The sequence below is a fragment of the Halichoeres trimaculatus genome, unplaced genomic scaffold (genome assembly GCF_033239565.1).
Source record: "Halichoeres trimaculatus isolate MK-OKI-2021-1 unplaced genomic scaffold, fHalTri1.1 fHalTri1_scaffold_23, whole genome shotgun sequence".
NCBI classification, from domain to species: Eukaryota; Metazoa; Chordata; class Actinopteri; order Labriformes; family Labridae; genus Halichoeres; species Halichoeres trimaculatus.
In genome coordinates, this window is record NW_027437201.1 from 4615555 (window position 1) to 4625887 (window position 10333).

The 10333-nt window shown below is 41.7% G+C and overlaps 2 protein-coding genes across 2 annotated transcripts; one reads left to right on the forward strand and one right to left on the reverse strand.

The window, feature by feature from the left end:
• Positions 1 to 453: 453 nt before the first annotated feature.
• ddit4 (DNA-damage-inducible transcript 4) lies at positions 454 to 2265 on the forward strand. The gene is made up of 3 exons (XM_074663649.1): positions 454 to 608; positions 837 to 1066; positions 1167 to 2265. Exons 2-3 carry the CDS (start codon positions 886 to 888, stop codon positions 1664 to 1666), a joined length of 681 nt encoding a protein of 226 aa, XP_074519750.1. The 5' UTR covers positions 454 to 608; positions 837 to 885; the 3' UTR covers positions 1667 to 2265.
• Positions 2266 to 3003: 738 nt separating this feature from the next.
• dnajb12b (DnaJ heat shock protein family (Hsp40) member B12b) lies at positions 3004 to 8813 on the reverse strand. The gene is given in 10 exon segments (XM_074663648.1): positions 3004 to 3651; positions 3739 to 3881; positions 3970 to 4142; positions 6795 to 6904; positions 7047 to 7117; positions 7209 to 7382; positions 7467 to 7612; positions 7695 to 7872; positions 8481 to 8624; positions 8627 to 8813. Coding segments are annotated over 9 exon segments (1179 nt in total). The 5' UTR covers positions 8688 to 8813; the 3' UTR covers positions 3004 to 3651; positions 3739 to 3759.
• Positions 8814 to 10333: the final 1520 nt, after the last annotated feature.

Below are 10333 nucleotides of genomic sequence, written 5' to 3' on the forward strand. Positions count from 1 at the left end.
AGCTGGTGTTTGGATCTCTGTGTGGCAGATGAAAAATTCTGATGTAATGCTTCAGCAAAACAGGTGACGTAATTGTGCACTGCAACACTGAACCAGCAGAGCTCAGCCTGCATGGACATGCTGATGCACCTCTATGCTGTCAATACACACTACTAGGTGCTTATACAGTAAAGCTATTCCTCTGTTCTCAACGCATGAAAAATATGAGCTAAAGATATGAGATAAAGAAACATATATGTGTTTTGCAAGCCCAGGCAAGTCTCTGTACATTTCCACAACACTGGAGTCTGTTATTCATCCCCCAGCCCCCCTTCCCCTCCTCCTGTTTGTCTTTCTTCTCTGCTGGCATGTTACCAGGCAAGATACAGCGCAGATGGCGTGCCTCTCTTTTTGATTGGCTGGCTGGAGAGGGGAGGGCGTGGCTTACGATCCCCCTATATAAGCATTGTTGCCGAGCGCTGACCGCACAGCCTGGCAGCTGGTAACAGACGAGGGTTAGGCTTAGGGGCAGAAGTTTCTGGAAGGTTGTTTTTGCAGACAATAAGCAGCCGAATGACAATTGGAAACTCACGACAGCGGAATTAAAAGGCGTCGTTATCAAATTAACTGTAAGTACAATATATTCGTCATGTTTTATGCTAGCTTTGTTGCAAAAAGAGTTGAGGAGCAACTAGCTTCCCTTTAAACAAAGATGTTCTGGCTTTAAGCTTCTCCTATGCATTCATTCCTGATACTTACCAATCTGTTCGTTTCCTGGTAGTTATTATTGTTTGTTTTTTTGTAACTTAGGTCGTGTCTCCAAAGCTCATCTGTTGTTTTTGCTTCTTCTCAAACAGCTGACAACAAAAGCAGCTCATACAGCTGAATACTGCAAAGAGGACAACAATGCCTACTCTTTATGCATCCAATGACATCAGCAGCTCACCTCCTTCTCCTGTGGACAGCAGTCCAAGGAGGCTGTCCTGGAGCAAACTGGTGCAAAGACTGACTGACTTCAGCACACCAGGCAGCAGCAGTATGGAGTCTGGGTCCAACAATGGCAGCAGGAGTGATCTCTCAGACTCAGGTAAACAACACAACACATATTCATATGACTTATTCAGAGGTGATGCAGTTTAATTTGAAGCGCACAGTTCTAGATCTAACCCCGGGTTTCTTCTCAACAGGCTCAGATGTCTCAAGTGACCCTATACCCTATAGTGAAGACCTCTTCTATGACCCAATGGAGGAGACAATCCTGAAAGAAGTAGTGGACCTTATTGCAAGAAGCCTGAGAGAGGCCAAAGACTCCGACTGCGCCTTACGATGCACAAAACTCCTCATTCCTGAGAAACTTCTGGAGCATATCGGACAAGAGCTCCTTCACCTGGCAGCTAGCGAGCCCTGCGGTCTGAGGGGGGCTCTCATCGACCTCTGCGTGGAACAAGGGGCCGTGTGTGAGAGCATGGGGCAGCTATCTGTGGACCCTTACCTTGTCCCTACATTTCAGCTGACTCTGGTGTTGCGACTGGAGTCGAGTGGGCTGTGGCCTAAAATCCAAGGACTTTTTAGCACTAAGTCTCCTTCCACTCCGGTGGTGAGACAGGCGATCAAACTTAGCACTGGTTTCCGTGTGATTAAGAAGAAACTGTATTGTTCTGAAGAACTGCTCATAGAGGAGTGTTAAGAATCTTTGGGATTGTAATGTTTTGCCTTTAAAACGAGCTCACAGAAGGGCCTTAATACTGTAACCATATGTATATGATGCCTTCTGAAGCATAAGGATGGACTCTGTCATGGTACAGACTATTGTTCCTTTGTAAGGGAGATTAAGCTTATGGTACGTGGCGCAGGTGTTGCTCCAAACTCCACACTCCTGGTTGGATTTTCATATGTGTAACCATTCTGATACATGTGCTGAAGAGGCATATCGCGAGCATTAAAGTGTGTACCTCAGTTTCTATTGAAACAATATAACGGCAGCTAGCTATGTGAATATATTCATTGAAGACCATTGTGTTATTATTTTTTTTAATGTGGTAATTAATTGTTGATGAATTGTACACCAAGCATACCATTAGGGACCTTAGTGACTGCTTGAGTCCAAGCTCAAAGGCCTACCACTGCTTGCCTTGTGCAGTTTTTGTGCAAGCTGCAGCTAAATAGTTCAAATGTAACTTTAGCTTGTGGACCTGTTTGCATCCAACTTTATTTATTTGACATTCAAATACTCATCGTTGCACTGTTTTTGTACTTTCATGATGCAAATAAATTATTTTTTCAACATTTCTGTTTTTCTCTGGGCTTATTTCTTGAATCATGTCAAATATGCATCTGTTGCATGAAGAAAAAAATATATCTGATGTTAAATTCTGCAGAATATATGACCACAAATATGAGTTTCTAAGCAAACTATGTCAGGACGTTGGTATTTCTGTTGAAGTGACGAAAAATAAGCTACTCTATCTTTACAGGGTCTAACTGCCAAGTCTGGGGAAACAGCCCTTATCACCCTTATCGTGCACACCATGTTTAAAAAACTGCAAAAAAACAAACAATCAAGCACGGCAAAAATAGAAACCAGAGCTGCAACATCCGCCGAAAAAAGCTGGAAATGTTTGTGGTGACGCTGCAGTTCCAAAAAAGCACATGTTGCACGTCCCCTCTAAAACGTGAACGTGCAGAGAGCCATGTTTCCGAGTTCCCACTCCCAGCTCGAGCCAGCCGGCAGACTTTCCAATGCGCTGACTAAGCCTTTTGTCTCTTCTGCCTTCTGTGCCTGCTCCGGCTCAGAGAGGAATAAATCACGTCCAACACGTTCAAGCATCCATATTTTATTCTTCATCAGGGAGTAAAAACGGGGGTGGAAAAGTGAGCAGGGTTTGGATTATTCTCTCAGTCTGATACACTTCTTTAAAATCAACAATCAGCACACTTTTAACAGAAACAGTGCCAAAAACCATCATTCATCAAAGACATTTAGCGATAGAGTCCCACTTCAGAGGTGACTACGTCTACTTTGTCTTTTATTGTGAAACATCACAAATGTTCTCTACGCTTGTCTATCTGTAATACAGTAAGAGGGAGAAAGAGGCAAAGTGTAAAGGGACATTTCCTAAATAGTCTCTCACACACAGCAGCAGAAGACAAATAAAGTGTCTAACAAAGACATGAGTGTATAATCATGAGAGGTTTTCACATTATTCCTGCATAGTTCAGAATGTGCATTTAAAGCAAAAATCTCCTTCAGACTCGTCTCCTCTGCTGATCTAATGGCATGAAAAGAGAAAGAGGAAGCATTCTTTGTGGTTTCTAATCAGCTACGATATAAATAACATCTGCATGACTGTTTCTATGTTCTGTTACTGCAGAAAAAAAAACTACGAAGAGGCCTTGGCCTGCTTCATCATGGCTCTCATCAGTCACAGCTGGGGCTTGGAGGTAGTCCAGACCCTTATCTCGTCAGCAGGATAAGCTTTTTGAAGAGGCTTTTCCTCTTAACTTCATGTTTTCATTTCAGAGTAGAATTCCTCTTTCAGTCAGTTCATGTGGTAATTTTGATGCAGATTGTTGCTGGTTTGTTCAAGTTACTTTGTTGATTCATCTTCAGTTTCCTGTTACTTAAAGCTCATGTATTTACAGCCGATTATCTTTTGAGTTGATTCTGGAAACCTGCAGAGAGAGAAAAGAGGAGACATTGTAAAATGAGGTTTTTATAGAAGAGGCACAGAGATGTGACACCGTCTCTGGAGGACTTGCTTTTAGATGATGAAAGCAGCCTCATCCATGTAGTGAAGCTGTGATCTCTGACAGCTTGGCGCAGCTCGGCGTGCGGGCCCTCTGAGCTCTCTGGTACAGATCAGTGTCACCAAAATAGCGAGCTCTGTAGAGCATGCCCTCTTCTGTCAGAGACAGAGACAAATCATATTCATTTCACACCATTTGATGCACCGTGCCACAGTTAGCTTAAAGCACATCTGCAGAACATACTTTGTTGCTTCTCCTTCCAGCAATTATTGCGCAGGTTAGAAATATAATCATCCTCAACCGTCCGCTCCAGATTCTTCAGATTCCCCCCAGTCAACTCTTTGGAGACCTGCTCCCCCACATAGTACGGCACCTTCAGGTTCTCAGTCAGCCTCTTCTGCGTGTAACCCGCTGACCTGCGTGGAGATAGGACGGAGTGAGGGGGACATATCATCTGACGATGAAGCGAAGGATGACAGCTTTGGCACCGCCTGTCTCTGTTCAGATGACTCATGACTGACTGTGGCTCACAGATGAGCCAGAAAGTACACAAGAGTATCTGAAACACACACACAGGGAGACGAGCCAGTAATCTTTGCAAACACAGATGGAGTAAACACAATGAGGCTGCGCTGACATGTCAATAAGAGAGTCAATGAAATAAATATAAGCTGTATAAAGACTCTTTATTAACAATAAAGTCTAGGAGTTAAGGCTGGAACATTCAAACAAAGGCATTATCTGTGCAGCTCTAAAGATATTCTTCTGTCTTGTTGTCTTACTTATTAATCACCGCGCTGTGCTGAATACTTGGTTCTGATTGGTCAAAAAACTCATAACACTGGTAACTCATTCTGATTGCAAAATTTTCCTTTCACTTTTAATCTGGGAAGTGTACAGCCTATCAAAGCCTTCATCAACACAGCAGGTAAAGACTGGACCTGCTCTTTAAATACAGGAAGTAGAAGACACATTTTCACAATAAGACATTTAAAGGGGCTGTGAGGAGTTTCTAAGTTAACTTGAAAAAGTCTCCCTTCTAGATATATGCCTGCTCATAATCCACAACTTCAAATGAGATTATCAGCATCAATATAGGTTATTCCTAAATGCTTCTTCTAGGGATGGGAATAGAAAACCAATTCCAGTTGAGAATTGGTAACAGTTCCATCCAAAGAATCAATATCATCAATCTTTTTGCTAATCAATTCTCTTATCAATTCCATTCAATTGACAGGGTTTAGAAGCGTCAGAATTGTGGTTTAATTTTAATTACACCTACTGCACAACCTGAAGTGAGTGGAAACACCAGCAACTTGCAGAAGCAGTTATCTATACTGGGATGTATGTTTGGCATTGTTGCCACTGAAAATCAGACCATTTGCCCACATGCAAAATTTGCTGGAATCGATAAGGGAATCTTTAAAAAATTGGATGAATCAGCAGGATCGTTAACAGCATTGGTATTGATAAAATCTTATCAAGTCCCATCCCTAGCTACTTCTTAGCTTTCTGATCGGGTTGGTAAGGACCAGACTGATTTAAAGCAGGTCACAGTCTCTATGACAACACACTGACTAATGTTTGATAGTGAGAAGAGAGATCCGTGTTTTTCTCTGCTGGAAATAGAAATGGATACCTTTCACATTTGGTACTTTTTTGTGTTTATGTGGTAAAAAAAATACCAATTTGTTTAATAATAAAGTTTAAATTTTTTCAGTTTAACATACTTATTCTTCAATATACAACCTTGCAATGCTGTGTTCATGTCCAGCATGGAAAATCACCTACTCTTCTACTCCCTTACAGTCACAAGGATGCATTTAGGTACCTAAACATGGTACCTTTTGTTTTTACATGAATCAGTACGAGGTACTAGAATTCGGCCGGTGCCCATAAAAGTACCTAAATCAGTAGCCATCCCTAGCTGGAAATCTGTGATTAATTTTGTAGTGATGGTGGACACTGGAGCCTAACTGTCAGACAGAAGAGCAGAAAAAAGATAAACAGCAGAGTGATAGAGCACAAGCTAAAGGCTAACACATGAGCTAAAGGCTAAAACACGGGCTAAAACAGGGGTTAAACTGTTTATGCTAATGTTGAGTCCAACCCGCAGTCAGCAGTTATTCTGCAGTGGTCTGTTCAAACTTGAGAGTCTATCAATAAAATGAAGAGTGAGGTTACGTTAGCTCTGCTTGGTAGACGAGAGCTGGTAGGACATAACCAAGGGGTCACTTATGTTACACGTTACATACACATCTCAGAGTACCGAGCTGCCAGTAGCTAAGTATAGCCGCCTACTAAACTATGTTACAAACTGAAAAAGTTTTCTTGACAAGCTGCAAACAATAGTGCTAACTGTTGATAAACACTTAACCTTGTCGTGTTGTATTGGGTAAAAAGGTGTCTTGACTACAGAAAGTTAAAAAGAAGATCTGATCTCCATTCACTTCTAAAACTAACTCTCACCTTGAAATAGTCATGTCATCACAACAGTGTGCGTGCCACTCTGACCAAAGGTGTCACTGTAGTCCATTTTAAACAGATGAACCTCACAGACCCTTTAAGTTTAACCTTTAGCCTTGTCAAGTCATGCACCTTTGGTATTTTTTGTGTTGATTTCATCTTTCTAATTTGCAAGAGCCACCCCAGAGACAACCTGATCAAATCAATCCACTGAAGCAGTTAAACATTTCACCTCACCTCTTCCTGTTGACAGTGTGGATGAACATGGTGTTCTGATACTATCATACAACTAGTTAACATTTGGGCTTTTTTTGTCTTCAGTAAGTAGGATAGATGCAGAGAGACAGGAAGCGTGGGGAGCAGAGAGTGGGTGAGACGTGCAAAGGCAAACAATGTCCAGGGGTCAAACCAGCAACCACTGCAACAATGATGGCAGCCTCTGTATGCTTGGTGTGCTTAAATATTACCCCTGATCTTGTTCATACTCGGTTATGCACAACCACCCCCTTCACATTTTTCCTCACTTCTCGGGTTCTGAAGATGTCTGCATTGTGCTTTACATTCCCTGTGTGGGATGCATTCAGAGCAGGCTTCGCACTTACGGTCTGTAGCTGAGGCTGTAGGGAGGGCTGTTGACCATGATCTGACTGAGTGCTGACACGATAACCAGGATGAGGATGGGCATGATCTGCACAAAGAGAGCAAGGCCCCCCTGCAAAGGAAAGACACTTTAGTGCTGCTGAATGCAGCCAAAACACAAACAAAACATGACTCAATGTCTCCCCCTGCTGTTTGAACAAGACTCTACACCGTGTGCACATCTGCAGTCTGCAGGAGCACCTATGAAAACTTACATCTCGCTGCCGCTCTCTTCTCTCCCGCCTTGGGTGACGCATCCGCCCATTAGGATACACATTAGCATTACCTGCATTGATGTAGTACGTGTGAAGAATTTAATAGACTGATAACTTGATTTTACAAAGAATTCATCTTGTTTGCATGTCATGAAAGCTTACTTGTGGGGTAACCTCCACCAAAGAACATGTTGAAGAGGTCTTCAGGTGAGATATCTGGTTCAAAGTTCTCACTGTCTGGACCGTGACCTGATGGATTCCTCATCTCTTCTCCACACTGATCATACTGTTTTCTTTTGTTTGCATTACTCAGAACAGCATATGCATTGCCTATAGCTGATTGAAGAGAAAATAGGATGAAGAAGTGTTATAATGAAGGATTTAGTGTGTAATAATTTTGTTTGTTGACATTAGTCTTACCTTTAAAAGCTTCTGTAGCACCTGGAGCATGATTTTTATCCGGATGGAATCTCAAAGCAAGTTTTCTGTATGATCTTTTGAGTTCATCCTCAGAAGCGTCAGCCTGAACACCAAGGATTTCATAGAAGTCTTTGCATTGTTTTATCCTGTGAAGAGGATGATTATATGTAAAGAATCAGCAGTATTCCTAAAAAAAAAAAAATAACATGGTTGACATCATCCTCTTACCGCCTCACAGCTTCTAGCTGATCAGCTGTGTAGGTTTTTGCTGTCTCTGAAGCCTTCTCTTCAGGTCGAGCACTGTTGCTGGTGGTCTGCCGCTGCCGGGGCCCAGGGACTCCATTGAAGTCTGAGTGACCACCTTGTCTGGGTGTGAATCCATTCTTTGCTATTAGCTCGAGGAGTGCTGAAGGGGATACAGCAGGGTTATAGTTTGCCTGATGGATTCTGCATCAGCACCAGCTACTCTAAGTGAGATGACATCACAGTAAAATATTAATAATGATGATTTTTTTTTACAACTTAATGGAGTATGTATGTCAGTAGTGACATATTATTTCATGTATCATGTCTAAATATATATCACATTACTGTACATGCTGTCAAATGTACTGATGAGTTACAGTGTTGCTTTTAACTAATATGTGCATAAATCAATAACAATGCTTTCTTGAATCTTGGTCATCTAGGAGTAAATGTGCACATTTTTTCACTTGCTCTATTATTTACTGTCTCTCTAGGTGTAGCATTCAAACGTAGCAGTAAATATCTGCAGAAAAAAGGTTTGAGGATATTCCAAAAACAACTTCTCCTCCTCTAATTTGAGTGTATATTATCTCTAAATGACATTATTATGACAAGCTGACATACAGCTAGCTCCTATGCTACCACAGGCCCTTGCTAAATGCGCTGCAGAGCTCATCCGGGATGCAGGTGATGCTGCTGCCCGGTGATGATGCTGCGCACCTCCCCGGGCGAAGCGCCCGCTTCCCCGGCTCGGCCATCTTAACTCACCCTTCGCTTTCTCCGTGGGAAACAGTCTCTGCGCCTTCTCCAGGAACCTCTGCGCCTTGTCCGGATGGCCGCCGGTCAACGCCGCAGTTGCAATGTCAATGCACCGCTCCGCTTCATCCCTGTTTACTTCCATTGCAGCGGGGCAGCGGCGAACTGGACCACAAGTAAATAAAGTGGCCTGCTGATGACGTCATGCGGATGCTGCATGTATCGGGAGTTAATTTCTGACAGATGAAATAATGTCTGAACGTTTTTACTGCCTGTGTTAGAGAGACCCGATGTGTAAGAAAGGTTAGCCCTGTCTGCAAATGAAGTGTTGTCTGACTGTGCTGCCTAAATCCTCCACTAGATGGAGACAAAACTTGTGTTTTTAAATGTAGGTCGGTCATGGAACTTTTCACCATCTTTTTTTTTTTTTTTTTTTTTTTAGCTCCTGGGTTCACATATAACCTGTTTGTCTCCTTAGTACAACACTACATTGTGTCTGTATTCAGATGGAAAATAATGATCTATCTATCCATCCATCTATCCATCCATCTATCTATCTATCTATCTATCTATCTATCTATCTATCTATCTATCTATCTATCTATCTATCTATCTATCTTTTTATGGAGAAAAAAAAGGAATAATATTTCAAAAATGCATATAATAATGTTCTCTAACTGATTTGATCTGAATTATGGTCGTTTTATGGTATATGCTCATGCATCCTGCAGGGGCATTCCCAGGAGATGATCATGGGTGCCTGACCCCCCCCCCCCAAAAAAAAAAAAAAAAAAAAAAAAAACTGTTTGGCCACTGGTAATCCTATACATTGATCGGATATTTGATTTTTAAGAGGCAGTGCTTAGGCTAAATAAATTTGATTCCAGCAGCTTTCTTTGCATTTTAGTGTAACACATTCACCTTTGGTTAGTTCTTTAGTTTGTGATTTTGGACAAGCATCTTTTGTCCAGTCCTTAGATAATCTAGCTTAAAATATTTCAGTGCTGAAGCATAAAAAATAATAAAAAAGTGTGTGCAAACAAACTTAACACAACTCCTGCAAAAGTCAATGCCCCAGTTTGGCCACCCCAGTCGAATAACTCTGTCTCTTCCCCAGAGACAGAAATGACTTATTTAAGGGACTCTGAACTTTGCAATGACTTCAAAGCACAAAAGGGAAAGAACATAATATTGAAAGCTCATAAAGATGTTAGTTCCTGCTACAAAGTGCAATAAATGGATAAAGGCTTGGCAGACGACTTGTTCGAAGCTCCAGTAGAAAGTATTTTGTAGAGCTCAAAAGAGAAGGTAGAAATGCAAAATTTACACCGTAGAGTGTGTTCTTTCCACATTAAAAGTAATCAGATTTGTCGTCAGATTACTTCCCATGGTCTCTGAAAATTACAGTTTCAAACAGGAAAACCCTATTGGGACCCTCAATCCTACAGCTGTGAAGCAGCAGTGTTTGCTTTTATTCCCACATGCCACCTCACTGAATTTACTCACACCTAAGTAGTCTAAGAATGGTAAATACGTGCTATTTGTCCACAGTGTCTTCATCCAACCCCCTCTTTAAAGTCTCTACCTAACCTCTGCCTGCTGTAAGTTTGATATATTCCAACAAGAATTTAACACCAAAATCTGAAAATAAAGAAAAGTATCACAAAATTCAGTAAATAAAGTGATTCTTTTTAGATACTGGCCATGAAATCTTGAATACTCAGGTCCGTTTCTGATGTATAATTTAGTTTTATTCTCATATTTGGGGATTTTCGGGGTTGGGGGTGCTGATGGCGTCACATCAGTCCACCCCCTCCGTGTATGGATTTTCAGTGTACTGCATTCTGTTATCACAGTTCCACCGT